Here is a 17,159-nt window from a genome sequence, read left to right as displayed (position 1 = left end):
AATCATCAATGGACATTATATCTTATTAAATGTTTTCCCTGAATCTATTGATAAGATCTTATTATTTTACCTTTTGTTTGTTAATGTAGTATATGACATTGATTGATTTGGTTATATTGAACCATCCCTGTGCCCCTGAAATGAGTCCACTGGATTGTCATATATTTTTTAATGTTTTGTTGTATATGATTTGCTAGTCTTTTGTTCTCTTGAAATCTATATTGTCAGATATAAGTATGGCTACACCTGCATTTCTGTGGATGCCATTTACTTGGAGAATCATTTTCTACCTTTTTATTTTGAGTCTATCTTTCCTTTTGAAGTTTAGATGTTTCTCCTAAAGACAGTGTATGGCTGGGTTTTTTTGTTTGTTTGTTTGTTTTGTTTTATTTTTTATCCAATCTGCTACTCTGTGTCTCTTCATTGGTGAATTCAGCCCATTTTTATTTAAGGTTATTATTCAATGTATGAGGATTTCCAATAGTTATTTATCTTTTTTTCTTCTGCTAGCTCTGTGCCTCCATTGGTTCTTTTCCTTTATGTTTCTCTGTTGTTTTTGTTTGGTGGTATTCTATCATGTTTCTCTGTTTCCTCTTTTTTACATTGTGTATCTCAGGGGATTTTATATGTATGGTTACCTTTAGGTTTATTAAAAAGAATATTTCATATATACAGTAGTCTTGTTTCTTTAAAAGTGCTCTTTTAATGGTCTTCTGTAATAATCAGTCCTCTATGATAACTGTCAGTTTGTTCCATGTATCCACATATTTGTTAAGTGTCATGATGTCGGAAAGAACATTTAACTGTGAATCAAGAATGTTAGTGATAAAACACATGTATTACAATAAAATCAAGATCTTTATAATAAATGATCAAGAAATAAGAATAGAGAATTTATGCAGGATGAGATAAATATAAAAACAAAATAATGAAAAATATTTACTCTGTAGTATTAATAATCAAATAAAACCATGAGATCATTTTTCATCTAATAATGCAGTAACTATATATAAAATTGTGTATATAATTTTATATGTATTAAATATGTAAAATATATTGTATAAAGATAGATAGATAGATTTCATGTAGAGTTGTTGAGGCTTCAGGGTCAGTGGTACATTTATTCAGTGCTGTCTGTAGAAGAGGAATGACATAAATTGGCTTCACTTTCCTCTGGGCCTATATGGGACTACGTAAGAAGGGTCATAATTTGATCAATACTATTTGATTCAGTAATCTCATTATTAGAAATATAATGAAAAAATGAGCAGAAGGAAAAACAAACTCTAGGCATAAAAATGATGAGTGCAATAAGTCTATAAGAAAAATCTTTGAAATTAAACTAAATGTATAAAATTAAGAGAATGGTTTAGTAAAACAGAGTAGTATGTATTAATTGAAACAATAATTATGAAACCTTGATAATACGTTGTGGAGAAAGTAGACAAAAACATGCAAATATAAACATACTTGTATCAGTGTGGTGTAATTTAGAGTGACTATCAGCTATTTTTAATGTATTTTTGTTCACTATCAATTTTTAAAGATCTAGTATATTAAAATAATTGTGAAACTTTAGATTTATAATGTAACATTGCTAGGGCCTGGTTTCTTACACAAATGCTGGTGGTGGGACTAGAATTCAGTACTTCTCATCTTTGAATGAATTTTAGAATCACCCAGAAAAGTTGTTGAAAATGCACATTGCTAACTCCTTCTCGGAATTTAACTTGGTAGGTCTGGGGTGGAGTCCATGGACCTGTATTTTTAATTAGAAATAACTAAAATTTATATCCAAGTGCTCTTCCACTTACGGCATTCTGTTTTTTTCATTTAGTGCTTAACACACCAGAAACTCTCTATAATGATTAGGTAAATAACACTTAATCTTTTTCTTTTCTTTTACTTTCTTTCTTAGCCTGAAGCAAAATGGATTCACAAGCTGCTTTAAAGAACAACTGAGCGCTTGGTTTCACAGAATGGCCTTACCACAGTAAACCCCAGCTACTCTCAAATGAGCATTTATACTTCTGTGGGACTGTAATAAATAAAATCAAGTCTTCTGTGAGTACCAGGATCTGATTTTTTGCATATAATATATAGAAGTCTTTGTAGAGGTGTGTACTTTATTCATTAAATATCTGAACTAAAGTACTGCAGTATTTTACCCCATGCTCTGAAACTTCATTTGGAAGCAGTTTCTCAGTTTAGGTTAAAACTTAGTGATTTTCCTTTTATATTGTGTTAAATTTCTCTTCTATTTATTATTAAAAGAGTAAATAGAGCCCTAGATTGTTTTGCTAAGTGGATAGAGAATCCTCCTATGCACGGAAGGGTTACAGGTTTCATCCCAGCCCTGATCATGATACTTATGGGAAGCAACCAATAAATGTGTCTCTCTCTCTCTCTCTCTCTCTCTCCCCCTCTCCCTCTTCCTCTCCCTCTCCCTCTCCCTCCCCCTCCCCCTAGCTCCCTTCCACTCTGTCTAAAAATCAATGTAAAAATATATATCCTTGGGTGAGCATTAACAACAATTAAAAAAGAGTAAATAGAATAGAGGGAAGTAAGCATATTTTTCATACCCTTAAGAGAAATAGAGTTTTATGTATATAGCAATTCTCACTTCCCACATACACATACAGAGTTTTCAATGTAAAAATTTACCTTTAGACAATTTCCTTTTAATTTATTATTTTCTTTAATAATAACCTGAAAGTGTCCCTAGAATAATAACAGACATTTGTCAATTATTTTACATATTTCCATGATTATGCTTGCCATATTCTTTCCTGAGATCAGGAAAGGGCTTTGGAAGAAGAGATAAATAACCGATGATAGACAGATGATAAGATAGATAGATAGATAGATAGATAGATAGATAGATAGATAATAGATAGATAGATAAATAGATTGATAGATAGATAGATAGATAGATAAATAGATAGATAGATAGATAGATAGATAGATAGATAGATAGATAGAGAAATGATAGATTATTGCCTAAGTACTATAAACTGGATAGCTTGTAAAAATAAAAATTTATTTCACACAATTCTGGAGTCTAGGAATTCTAAGATCAAGGGGCCAGGAGATTTAATGCCTGGTGAGAGCCCACTTCGTGGTTCATACACAGCCCTTCTCACTGTTTCCTCACATGGTAGAAGGGTACCAGTGAGCTCAGTGGAGATTCTTTTATAGAAATACTAATCTAATTCATGAAGGCTGCACCCTCTCAAATCATCTGCCAAAGGCCCTATCTAATACCAACATATTGGGCATTAGGATTTTAACATATGAATATTGGGGGCCATAAATATTTAATCTATAGCAATAATACATACATAGACAGTTAGATATAAATATGAAAACCTTTCAGTTCACCAAATCTGTTTTCTGCCTTTTTGGTATAATCTTCACTTCTAATTGCTCTCAGAAATGCCTATATTTCTGAAACAATTTTAAAATGGTGTCATTTTTCTAGCTCATTTGATCAATTACATATGTCCTAATTTACAGATAAAATGTTTTTCCTTGCAACATTATAAGTAGGAAAGGTTTAAAAATAATCCAATTGTCTGTCAATAAGTGACTGATTGAAAACATAATAGTAATTCTCCACAATGGAATGCCATGTGAATGTGAAAAATAATAAGGAAGCCCTCTATGTGGTGAGATGAAAATATCTCCATTATAAATTTAACTAAAAAAAATAAGGTGGTAAAGAACATATATATTCTGGACGGAAAGGGGGAGGGACCACAGGAGGTTGGCCACCGGCCCCAGGAGGGAGCTGGCCCTCAAACCCCTGAGAAAGGTGCTGTGTCTGCCACAACCCATCCCCAGTTCCCCATCCCAACCTGAAGACTGAAGGCCCCAGTGGGGTCGGGAGAGGAGGCAACAATCCGGGCATGGAAGAAATGGACTCCGGATGCTGATGCTGCCATCACGGTTCCCCGCCTCCCACCCTACTCCTTCCCTCACTGCTATGCCACCACTGCAGTTAGTGGGCGCCAATTGGGGCCTGCGGGCTGGGGGAGGGACCGTAGGAGATCGACCGGCTAGGGGAGGTTGGCTGTGGGAGCACACTGACCACCAGGAAGCAGTTCCAGCGTTGAGCGTCTTCCCCCTGGTGGTCAGTGAGCATCATAGCGACCAGTAGTTCCTGTTGTTCCGGTCATTTAATAGCCACTTAGACTTTTATATATATACTAGAGGCCCGGTGCATAAAATTCATGCATGGGAGGGGGGTGTCCTTCAGCCCAGACTGCACCCTCTCCAATCTGGGCCCCCTCGAGGGATGTCTCAACTGCCCTCTCACATCCAGGACTGCTGGCTCCCAACTGCTCGCCTGCCTGCCTTCCTGATTGCCCCTAACCACTTCTGCCTGCCAGCCTGATCACCCCCTAACCACTCCCCTGCCAGCCTTATTGATGCCTAACTGATTCCCTGCCAGCCTGTTTGCCCCTAACTGCCCTCCCCTGCATGCCTGGTCACCCCTAACTGCCCTTCCCTGCAGGCCCAGTCACCCCCAACTTCCCTCCTCTGTTGGCCTGGTCACCTCTAACTGCCTGCCCCTGCAGGCTTGATTGCCCCCAACTGCCCTCCCTTGCAGGCCTGGTCCCACCCAACTCCCTCCCCTGCTGGCATGATTGCCCACAACTGCCCTCCCTTGCAGGCCTGGTCCCTCCCAACTGCCCTCCCCTGCTGGCCATCTTGTGGTGGCCATCTTGTGTCCACATAGGGGCAGGATCTTTGATCAAATGGGGGCAGCCATCTTGTGTGTTGGAGTGATGGACAATCTGCATATTGCTCTTTTATTAGATAGAATAGAGGCCTAGTGCATGGGTGGGGGCCAGCTGGTTTGCCCTGAAGGGTGTTCCAGATCAGGGTGGGGGTTCCCTTGGGGCATGGGGTGGCCTGGGCAAGGGACCTGAGGTGGTTTGAAGGCTGGCCACGCCCCCCGGCGACCCAAGTGGAGGCCTTTGTATCTGGGATTTATTTATCTTCTATAATTGAAACTTTGTAGCCTTAAGCAGAGGCCAAGGCAGGCCAGGTTGTGTGGAAAGCTTGGCTTCCTCCATCACCGGGGACAACCCTAGTCTCCTGCTCTCTCCAGCTCCATGGCCGCAGCCATTTATGTTGGGATTTATTTATTTTCTATAATTGAAACTTTGTAGCCTGGAGTGGAGGCTTGGGCCAGCCAGGGTGTGCGGAAAGCTTGGCTTCCTCCATCGCCAGGGAAACCCAAGCCTCCCTCCTGCTCTCTCTGTGGCCACAGTCATCTTGGTTGGGTTAATTTGCATACTTGATCCTGATTGGCTTGTGGGCATGGCTTGTGGGCATGGCTTGTGAGTATAGTGTAGGTACTGTCAATTTGCATATTACTCTTTTATTAGATAGGACTAGTGGCCCTGTGCATAAAATTCGTGCATTGGGTGTGGTTCCCTCAGCCCAGCCTGCACCCTCTCCAATTTGGGACCCCTTGATCACAGATCGGGCCTAAACGGGCAGTTGGACATCCCTCTTGCAATCTGGGACTGCTGGCTCCTAACCGCTCACCTGCCTGCCTGCCTGATTGCCCCTAACTACCTCTGCCTGCCTGCCTGATTGCCCCTAACCCCTATGCCTGCCTGCCTGATTGCCCATAACCTCTCTGCATGCCTGATCACACCTAACTGCCTCTGCCTGCCTGCCTTATCGCCCCTAACTGCCCTCACCTGCTGGCTTGGTTGCCCTCAACTGCCCTTCCCTGCTGGCCTGATCTCACCCAGTCTCTGTTTCTCTTTGTTTTTCTCAGCAGTCCTCCAGGCCTCACTGCCTCCCTGTGTCCCTCTTCCTCTTTTCTGGCTTGGAGGGGGTGGGGCCAGTGGGGCCACTCCACCCTCTGCCCACCCTTCCTTCCATCTAGGCCTCTTCAGGCCCAGTCTGTTTTGTTTCCTCATTCTGAGAGAGGCTCTGAGAACGAGCTGAAAGGGAGGGAAAGAAAGGGAGGAAAAGCTGTGAGCTGGTGGGTGCTATGTGTGTCTGTGCATGTGTGTGGTTGTGAGTGAGTGTGAGTGCTGGCCCTGCCTCCCCTATCCCTGTCTCCACTGCCACAAGTCCCCACCCGCCAGCGCCTGCTGCGTGCGCAGCCTGGGTGTTAGGTCAAGTCTCCAGTCATTGTGGATGTGATGGACCCAGGATTTTTATATATTAGGACTAGAGACCTGGTGCATGAATTCATGCATGGGTGGGGTCTGGATGGCCTGCCCCAGTGGAGGCCCATTGGGCTGGGCAAGCGAGGGAGAGGGTACATGGGAGGTTTGCCAATTGGGCCAGTAGGCTGCTGAAGTGTGTGTCATAGCGACCAGTCATTCCAGTCATTCTTGTCATTCCATTCCATTGTTCCCGTTGCTTGGCTTTATATATGTACTAGAGGCCTGGTGCACAAAATTTGTGCATGGCGGGGCTGTCCCTCAGCCCAGCCTGCACCCTCTTCAATCTCAGACCCCTCAGGGGATATCTGATTGCCAGTTTAGGCCTGATCAACTGGCAGTCAGACATCCCTCTCGCAATCCAAGACTACTGGCTTCTAATCACTCCCTGCCTGCCTGCCTAATGCCCACAACTGCCCTCCCCTGCTGGCCTGGTCACCCCCAACTACCCTCCCCTACCAGCCTGGTCACCCCAAATGGCCCTCCCCTGATGGCCTTGTCGCTCCCAACTGCCCTCCCCTGCCGACCTGATCTCGCCCCCAACTTCCCTTCCTTGCTGGCCTGGTCGTGCCCCCAACTGCCCTCTACTGCCAGCCTGGTTGCCCCCAACTGGCCTTCCCTGCAGGCCAGTTTTCCCCCAACTGCCCTCCCCTGCCAGCCTGATCTCGCTTCCAACTGCCCTCCCCTGCCATCCTGATCTCATCCCCAACTGCCCTCCCCTGCCAGCCTGATCACCCCTAACCTACTGCCAGACTGATCTCGCCCCTAACTGCTCTCCCCTGCCAGCCTGATCTTGCCCCTAACAAACTCTGCCTCAGCCCCCAACACCATGGCTTTGTCCAGAAGGAAGTCAGACGTCCAGAAGATGGCAAGTTTACCCGGTCTAATTAGCATATTACCCTTTTATTAATTACACACACACACACACACACACATACTAGAGGCCCAGTGCACGAGATTTGTGCACTGGGGTGGGGATTCCTTCAGCCCGGCCTATGCCCTCTTGCAGTCCAGGACCCTTGGGGGATGTCCGCCTGCCAGCTTAAGACCGATCCCTCTCACAGTCTGGGGCTCTCGCAGTCCAGGACCCCTCACTCCTTACTGCCTGCCTGCAGAGGAGGGGGGAGAGGCTCCCTCCACCACTGCTGGGATTGCCAGCCATGAGCCTGGCTTCTGGCTGAGCGGCGCTCCCCCTGTGGGAGTGCATTGGCCACCAGGATGCAGCTCCTGCATTGAGCATCTGCCCCCTGGTGGTCAGTGCATGTCATAGCAACTGGTCATTCTACCATTTGGTGAATTTGCATATTATACTTTTATTATACAGAATATATATATATATATATATATATATATATATATATATATACACACATATACATATACACTGAGAGGCCAGATTATTATGATCTCTTAACGCATAAAAATCTGGCCACTCAGTATATATATTAGAGGCCCGGCGCATTAATTCATGCATGGGTGGGGTCCGGCCAGCCTGGCCAAGGGGAGAGGACATGGGCGGTTGGCCAGCCTGCCTCCTGGTCGAACTCCTGGTCAAGGGGACAATTTGCATATTAGCCTTTTATTATATAGGATATACACTAAGTGGCCAGATTATTATGCGTTCAGAGTTCATAATAATCTGGCCACTCAGTGTATATCCTGTCTTTGTTTAAAGAAGCTCTGGAAGGATACTGATATTAATCTAGCATGTATGGATAGAGTTGTACTGGTGGGTAAATTACATTTGATCCTTGAACAGCATGAGTTTGAACTTCATGGGTCCACTTATACATGTTTGTTTGTTTTCAATAAATATGTATAGTACTTTAAATGTACTTTCTCTTCCTTACAATTTTCTTAATAACTTTTTCTTTTCTCTAGCTTACTTTTTTTGAGAATACAATATATAATACATATAACAAAATGTGTTAACTGACAGTTTATGTTACCAGTTAGGCTTCCAGTCAACAATAAACTATTAGTAGATAAGATTTGGAAGAGTCAAAAGTTATATGTGGATTTCCAACTGCATGGGATTTTGGGGCTCCTAACCCCTGTGTTGTTCAATGGTTAACTAACTATACTTCCAAAACAGTTGGTAAATGGCAACTATACAATTTACCCTCCATCTTAAATATCACTCTGGTTTTCTCTCTGGAACACCAGGGATCCTCTAGGTATCAAAAGCTAAAACATAATGAGAAATATAAAAGATTTTTTAAGGAAAACATGGGTGAATGGTAAAACAGGAAGGGAGCAGGAGTCGTGGAGAGAGCCTTGAGACTCCCAAGCAATTCTGACCCATGTGAATGAAGAAAAGAGAAGAATGGAAAGCTGGGTAAGAAGAGACTCAGACATGTTACAGCTCACAGAAAGTCTCAAGCAGGCCAATGAGGAGACATGAACAAACATTGCTCTTTTGAGAAGTCTGTATTGTATAGGAATAACCTGGCCTTGGTACCACATAATGCTCAATCATTGGCCTGGAGCAATCTAGTGAGAGTGTGTCCCCAGCTTGCATGCTGGTGGATCTCAAATTTGAAGAATATAAAGGCTGTCAGGTGATTACATTCCTCACATTAGGATCTCTTTTTAAGTGAAATTTGAGCAGCAAGCTCCCATGATTGTCACTACACAGATGTACTTCTCTATCCATATTCACTCCTCCAAATTTCCCAAGGGCTTCTCCTTTTTAGAAGAAAATTAAAAGAGAAAGGATAGTGAAAAAAAATACATGTATCTTCCATTACTGAAGTTAACTTTAGGGCCACAATTGGTCAGCCTTCTGCACAGTCCATTCTAACATTTACAAGTGTTGCTGCCTTACCTGAAAGTATGATTCCAAACTTCATTTCTGAAGGGTGAGATCTTCTAGTAAGCATACCCTCCTCAAACTCTATTCACAGTTAAATTTAGCAAGGGAAGATCAAGAGATGCCCACATGGATCATATTACTTCCACAGATATTCCTTCCTTCTCATATTGTGAAAAGCAACTCTACCTCCTGTTCAGCAGGTTAAATTACCCTTTCAAGATGGTGACTCTTCTTCATAACATCTAGCCTTTAGGCTTATTAATTCAAAGTGTCCTGACAGTAGCCATAACTTATACTCCATTGGGACTATTGCTTAATCTCCTGGCAAGAATATGTCCATTTGGGGGGATCAGGATTTAATCTCTGCAGTGACCAGAACTGATTCTACAAGAACACAAGCCACCTGTTAATCATTCGAAGTGATGGTAAGTGAAACCACTCCTGAGCATATCCCTAGGTTTCTGGGTACAAGTGTTTTTTTCATGTAGAAGACTCTTGATTTAATGCATATATTGCATCTGAAAGGATAGCACCAATCTTGCCGAGTATTGCATCCAAGCAATTCATCATGCATTCAGTGTTCATTTAAGCTTTCTTTGAGGCCACTGCTTCTGGAGAATGCAATATGCAATATATCCAGTTGATGGTATGGTCAGGTGCCCACTCCCACACATCCTTTACTGTGAAGTGAATACACTGGTCAGATACTATACTCAACAAGGTCACCCATGTGCTGCTGTAATGTAAGTGCCATCCACTTTTGGCTTGAATCCACCAAGCCAATCTATTTATAAACAAGGCCAGGTTTTCTTTCCTCCTTCATATATTCACTAGAGGCTTAGTACAAAAAAGTGCACAGGTGGGGTCCCTCAGCCTGGCCAGTGATCAAGGCCTATTGGGGGGGCCAGCAGGCCAGGGGAAGGGATCCCAGGAGGTTGGCTGGTTGGTGGGGAGGGGCTGTAGGAAATTGGACAGCTGGTGTGGGGGGGGGCTCCACGGGAAGTTGGAAGGCCCCCCAAATCAGGTCATAAGGGGCTGGCTGGGTGGGGATAGGGACCACGGAAGATTGGCCAGGCGGCCAGAGGGTGTGAGGGGGCCACAGAAGGTTGTCTGTAGGAGCACACTGACCACCCTGGGGCAGCTTCTGCATTGAGCATCTGCCCCCTGGTGGTCAGTGCACATCATAGCAACTAATCGACCAGTTGTTCTGGTCTTTTGGTTGTAACGGTTGCTTAGGCTTTTATATATACAGGGCCCGGTGCACGAATTCGTGCATGGATGGTATCCCTCAGCCTGGCTGGTGATCAGGGCTGACTAGGGCCATCTTGTTCAGTCCCAACTGAGGGGAAGGTTGGCTGGCCATGGGAGGTTGTCTATGAGAGCACACTGACCACCAGGAGGCAGCTCCTGTGTTAAGCATCTGCCCCCTGGTGGTCAGTGCGTGTCATAGCTACCAGCCAGTTGTCCAGTCATAACGGTCACTTAGGCTTTTATATATAGAGATAGATAGGTACAAGTTGAGGAAAGGTACTGTTGCAAGTATGTTGCATAACACAGAGGTCTTTGCTACCTATTTATGCAGCTTATGTATACCCTCTGGTTCTGCTCAGACTTGACTCCAGAATGATAATTTCCATTTTATGATGGACAGTTGCTGCATCTGTCTCAATTTTTGACTTGGTAAATCCAACAGCCCTGGCTTATAATTGGCAATTCTGAATGCATGGTCATTTGGTGCCCTACAGTATAGCATTTTGTCACTATTATGAACCAGTACCATGCCAGGATCTGTCTCTCAAAGGACAAATAATTCTTTGCTATAGATGCCCTGGCCTTGCTCTAGAATCCCAGGGATCAACTTTGATATCCTTGCACTGGAGCCTGTCCTAAGCCCCACCTTGCTTCTTTGACCACCACTGGCACCCCCAAAACCACAGTGTCTTCTTGATTATGTGGAATAAGCAGCAGAAGTACTGATGCCACAACCTGGACTTGTTGCCAAGCCCTTTTCTGTTTCCAGGTCTCACTGAAATCTGACAGCCTAGTGTTACCCAATAAAATAGAGCAATATTCTGAGGTGTGAAATGTGTTGCTTCAGAATCCAAGTAAGGCTACCAGGAACTGTGCTTCTTTCTATGTAATAGTGAATGCAAGCTGCAGCAATGCAATTTTTCTTTTCTTTAGAGGGGGTATTCTTTCTGCATGCCCTTGACCACTAGATTTGTAAGTATTTTACTCAAGTTGCACATTTCTGAATATTTTTTTAGGATTTATCTTCCATTCTCTAAAATTGATGTGCATTACGAAGCCTTTCAGCATACTAACTTACTTTTTTTAAAATATATTTTTATTGATTTCAGAGATGAATGGAGAGAGGGAGGGAGAGAGAGAGAGAGAGAGAGAGAAACATCAATGATGAGAGAGAATCATTGTCAGCTGCCTCCTGTACCCCCCACACAGGGGATTGAGCCCACAACCCACATCTGTCCTGACTGGTAATTGAACCATGACCTCCTGGTCAATGCTCAACCACTGAGCAATGTCAACCCGGCCGGGATACTTTTTAAAATTATCCTGCTTCATCAGCATGATACTATCTATGTGAAAGAGTAGAGTGATAGTTTATGGGGTGTCCAGACGTTCTAAAATTTTTACACTATATTGAGAAATAATTTGAAATTTACATATCCCTGAGCAAAACTAAATGAATAGTGTCTGTCAAATGTGCAGGTGAGCTTTTTCTGTTACTAATTTGTTACTAATTTATGATTGGATATAAAATAATTAATTGCCTAAGCCAGTGGTCGGCAAACTCATTAGTCAACACAGCCAAATATCAACAGTACAACGATTGAAATTTCTTTTGAGAGCCAAATTTTTTAAACTTAAACTTCTTCTAATGCCACTTCTTCAAAATAGACTCGCCCAGGCTGTGGTATTTTGTGGAAGAGCCACACTCAAGGGGCCAAAGAGATGCATGTGGCTCGCAAGCCACAGCTTGCCGACCAGGTGCCTAAACCAATGCAACTGAGGACTTACTAAACTGATCAAACAATAATATTACATCCAGCAGAGTGGCTGCAATAGGGGATACTATACAGTTGACTTTGTGGTAGTCTATTGTAATTCTCAGTAATCTGTCCAGTTTTCTCAGTTTCTGAGAACAAAGATCAACAGTAATTAATATAAATGCGAAAAGTCCGGCCAGAAGGGTGAGTTTGGGCTCTTTGGTATGCACACGGTAAATATTTGCATTTTATTGCCTACTGCTGACTCAATGGCCTAAATCAAACTCCCCACAACCTGATAATCTTATTGTTTACTAAATATTACCATTGATATGTCTGTTTGCATTCCTAAAAGGCAATTATGCATTCTAGTAAATAAAAGCAGAAGGGAATGAAGACTCAGTGGAACTTGACTACTACAGTTAAGTTTTCCCTGGCTTCCCTCCATAATTCTAAATCTACATTTCTTGTCTTGTGTTTTAATTTGCACGTCAACTCTTTCTCCAAGCCTTTGAACCCAAAAGCAATGCAGGCTGTGGCATTTCACAATTGGTGCTCTTGAGCTGGGACCTGGAGAAAGAGTTCACCAGAGCAGAAAATATCACCGGATCGGTGGTGGAAGATTAACTGTGCAAAACTCGTGTCAGTTGCGGAAGCCCGCAGATCCATAAGTGCTCGAGTATTTTCTTTTATTTCAGCCAGATCATAATGGGGCCGAATTCGTCGAAAGGAGAGAGACTTTCTGTAGACTTTTGGCTTGCTTACTAAGGGATAATGGAGTTGCAGTTTCAGAAGATCTTCTTTTACAGTTTCTACAGATTATTATAGAATATAACCCATGGTTTTCTGATGAGGATACATTGGGTATTGAATGTTGGGGAAAAAATAGGTCAGAATTTGAAAGAAGCTCAGCAGCAGGGGGAAAATTTGCCTCCAAATTGTTTTTTTTTCTTGTGGGAAACGGTATTGCATTTGCTAGAGCCTTTCGGAGAAGAAATACCTCTTCCCCTAGCACCCTCCACTCCTAAAGAGAAGCAGAAAGGTGAATTGGAGGAGTGGCCTTCATGTCCTGATTCTGAAACACTTAAATTGCCACTAATAGAATCACCTATGCAAAGAGCCATCTGAAAAGGATTGAAGGACATGACAATGGAAGATAGACTTGCTTTTCCTGTTATACAGGTAGCTAATCCACAATACCCTAATCAAATAATAAGACAGCATGAAAGATTTGATTTTAAAATGATAAAGGCCTTGCGTGATAGTGTAAATGGCGCAAATGCTCCATTTACTGGAGAAATTATAACTTAACATTTCTGAAGCATTCCTAGTTCCTATGATTGGTATTCTCTAGCCCATGCAACTCTGGATGGAGATTATTTGCTATGGAAAGGAGAATTTTTAAAGAAATGTCAAGAACAAGCTTCTTCAAATTTCAGACAGAATGTTCTCATAACTTTTGAGATGCTTGCAGGACAAGGACAATGTAGTGATGTCCAAAATCAGCTCCTCTATGTCCAACAGGCATATGAGCAAATTAGACTCTGTGGAAGAAAAGCCTGGTGGACTTTACCAGCAAAAGTGGAACCTGAAGGAGCCTTTAGTAAGTGCATGTAGGGGCCCACTGAATCATTCTCTGATTTTGTAGCTCACCTCCCTCAAGCAGTGAGACGGCAGATTCAACATGAGACAGCAGGATACATTTTGACTCAGCAATTAGCTTATGAAAATGCCAATGCTGATTGTAAGAAATGTCTAACGCCTCTAAGAAAAAATAGTACCATTACAGAAATTATTCGAGCATGTCAGAATGTGGGATCTGGCATTTTTCAGGCAAGCTTACTAGCTGTTACAATTACAACAAGAAACAAATTATGTTTCAATTGTGGGCAACAAGGACATTTTAAAAAGGAATGTGAGCAACCAAAAGGGACACAAGGTGATGCTCAGGCAGAAGGCATAAGCATTCCACCTCCCAACTCAGGTAATGCAGGTCTATGTCCCAGATGTAAGAAGGGGAATCATTGGGCCAATCAGTGTAAATTTAAATGTCATAGAAATGGCCAGCCATTAAATCAAGACATAGGAAATGGCCAGCCACAGGGAAACGGCCAGAGGGGCTCCATAAGGGGAAGTTCCGCCCTGCCAGGACCACAGCAGATTCCCTCCTTCAAGTCACTCCAGAAAGAAGTGCAAGCTTTGATCTTAATAACACAATAACAATCACCCTGATCCCCAATATGGCTAGACAAGTTGTTCCTATAGGAATTTGGGGACCTGTGCCACCAAGAATGTCAGGTTTAGTGCTAGGAAAGAGTGAAAATATGCTAAAAGGACTAACTGTTTTTCCTGGAGTCATAGATTCAGAATATGAGGGAGAAATCAAAGTAATTTTAGAATGCAAATATATTATGCAAATTATTCCAGGACAAAGAATTGCTCAGCTCCTGCTTTTACCTTATATTCAGCAAGGTGAAGTTATAAATAGGAAGAGAGGGACACAAGGATTTGGAAGCTCAGATATATATTGGATACAGGAAATTAGCAAGACACCTCCTATGATTAATCTAAGAATTGAGGGAAAACTGTTTAAAGGTCTAGTAGACACTGGAGCAGATGTCAGTATTATCAGTCAAGAATTCTGGCATCCAAGTTGGTCCATGGTAGAAGCTATAGGTTCTATCACGGGTTTGGAATTCCTGATAACATGCAATGCAGCGCTGCAGTATTAAAGTGGCAAGATGAGGAAGGACAGACAGGATGGTTTCAGCCCTATATAGTTTCTGGAATTGCAGTCAACTTATGGGGCCAAGACATTTTAGAAGGTTTACAAGCTTGTATTATTACCAGCAAGGGACAACAGTTAATAACTCAGATGGAATATCAAGCTTGTCAAGGATTAGGAAAAGATAGTCAGGAGATTAAATAACTCATTCAGGCCAAATGAAACACAGGAAAACAAGGATTAGAATATCAGTCATTTTAGGAGTGGTCAATGCTCAATCTCCTCACCCCCCCATGCTGAGCCTATACAATGGAAAGATGATAGGCCTATATGGGTGGATCAGTGGCCATTAACCAAGGAGAAATTAAATCATATTCATGAATTAATACAGGAACAAGTAGAGGCTGGTCATATAGAACTTTCCAATAGTCCTTGGAATACTCCTATATTTACAATCCCTAAAAAGGCAATAGGAAAATGGCGATTGTTACATGATCTTAGAGCCGTTAATGCTACTATGCTTACCATGGGAGCTTTACAGCCTGGACTCCCATCGCCTTCACAAATCCCTCTAGATTGGTATCTTATAGTAGTAGATCTTAAGGATTGTTTCTTCACCATTCCCTTGGCACCGCAAGATAAAAAAAGATTTGCCTTTTCAGTGCCATCCTACCTAATAATAGACAAATATGCAAATTGACCATACCTCCAACACACCCACAAGCCATGCCCACCATCCAATCAGAGGGAGCATGCAAATTAACCCAAACCAAGATGGCTACAGCCACAGAGAGCAAGGTTTCCTAGGTAACAGAGGAAGCAAAGCTTTCCACCTGCCCTTGCCAGGCCTAAGCCTCCACTCAAGCTACAAAGTTTCAATTATAGAAGGTAAACAAATTTAAACAAATGGTGGCAGAATGGAGCTTGAGAGAGCAGGCCAGGGTTGCCACCAGCAACAGGGGAAGCAAAGCTTTCTGCACACCCTGGCCGGGCCCACCCACTTAAGGCAACAAAGTTTCAATTATAACCCCAACACAAATGGCTGCCGGCCTCGGAGGGAGCCCCAGGCTTGGCTCCGCTCCAGGCTACAAAGTTTCAATTGTAGAAGGAAAATAAATTCCAGATACCAGGGCCTCTGCTTGGGTTGCCAGGGGGCGTGACCGGCCTGCAAACTACCACAGACCCCTCGCTCAGGCTGCCCCACGCCCCAAGGGAACCCCCACCTGATCCGGAACACCCTTCAGGGCAAACCAGCTGGCCCCCACCCCTGTACCAGGCCTCTATCTTATCTAATAAAAGAGTAATGTGCAGATTGATCATCACTGCAACACACAATATAGCTGCCCCCATGTGATCAAAGATCCTGCCCCCATGTGGACACAAGATGGCCACCACAAGATGGCAGCAGGAGAGGGCAGTTGGGAGGCACCTGGCCTGCAAGGGAGGGCAGTTGAGAAGGACCAGGCCTGCAAGGGAGGGAAGTTGGAGGTGATCAGCCCTGCAGGAGAGGGCAGTTAGGGGTGACCAGGCTGGCAGAGGAGGGAAGTTGGGGGCAAACAGGCTGGCAGCAGAGTGGTTAGGGGATGATCAGGCTGGCAGGCAGAAGCGGTTAGGGGCAATCATTAAGGCAGGCAGGCAAGCAGTTGGGAGCCAGCAGTCCTGGATTGTGAGAGGGATGTCCGACTGCCCGTTTAGGCCCGATCCGGGATCGGGCCTAAACGGGCAGTCGGACATCCCTTGAGGGGTCCCATATTGGCGAGGGTATAGGCTGGGCTGAGGGACAACCCCCCTCTGTGCACGAATTTCGTGCACTGGGCCTCTAGTCTATTAACAATATAGAGCCTATGAAAAGATATCAATGGAAAGTTTTGCCTCAAGGAATAGCCAATAGCCCTACTTTATGTTAAAAATATGTAGCTCACGCTATTCAGCCTTTAAGGGACAAATATTCCCAGTGTTATATTATCCATTACATGGATGACTTGCTCCTAGTGAGTCCACAGGAAGTACAGACTTTAGCAATGTTTTAACAATTAGAAAAATAACTTCCTAAATGGGGCTTAAAATTGCTCTGGAAAAAGTACAGAAAGAAATGCCTTTCAAATATCTAGGTATCAAAATTGAAAACCATTATATTAGGCCTCAAAAAGTAGAAATACAAAAAGACTGCCTTAAAACCTTAAATGACTTTCAAAAATTATTAGGGGACATTAATTGGCTAAGACCTTATCTAAAAATCTCTATATGGGAAATGACAAATTTATTTAATATACTTAGAGGTGACTCTAATCTTTCCTCACCCTGAGTATTGACAGATGAAGCTAGAAAGGAGTTACAAAGAATTCAGCAGGCAATCTCCTTAGCCCAAGTGGCATGAGTACTGCCTGAATTGCCTTTATTGAGATGGATTAATCCTA

At 43.2% G+C, this 17,159-nt stretch overlaps 1 protein-coding gene across 1 annotated transcript in view; it reads left to right on the top strand.

Moving 5' to 3' along the window:
* CYLC1 (cylicin 1) overlaps nucleotides 1-2,068 on the top strand; it is a 125,079-nt gene extending 123,011 nt beyond the window's left edge. The window contains exon 5 of the mRNA XM_054721027.1: nucleotides 1,919-2,068. Coding sequence (XP_054577002.1) covers nucleotides 1,919-1,951 — 33 coding nt within the window. The 3' untranslated portion in view covers nucleotides 1,952-2,068. The remainder of the gene's footprint in view (nucleotides 1-1,918) is intronic.
* The last annotated feature ends 15,091 nt before the right edge of the window (nucleotides 2,069-17,159 follow it).

The sequence above is a fragment of the Eptesicus fuscus genome, chromosome 1 (assembly GCF_027574615.1).
Source record: "Eptesicus fuscus isolate TK198812 chromosome 1, DD_ASM_mEF_20220401, whole genome shotgun sequence".
Classification (NCBI taxonomy): Eukaryota; Metazoa; Chordata; class Mammalia; order Chiroptera; family Vespertilionidae; genus Eptesicus; species Eptesicus fuscus.
This window is presented reverse-complemented; position numbering and strand designations above follow the sequence as displayed.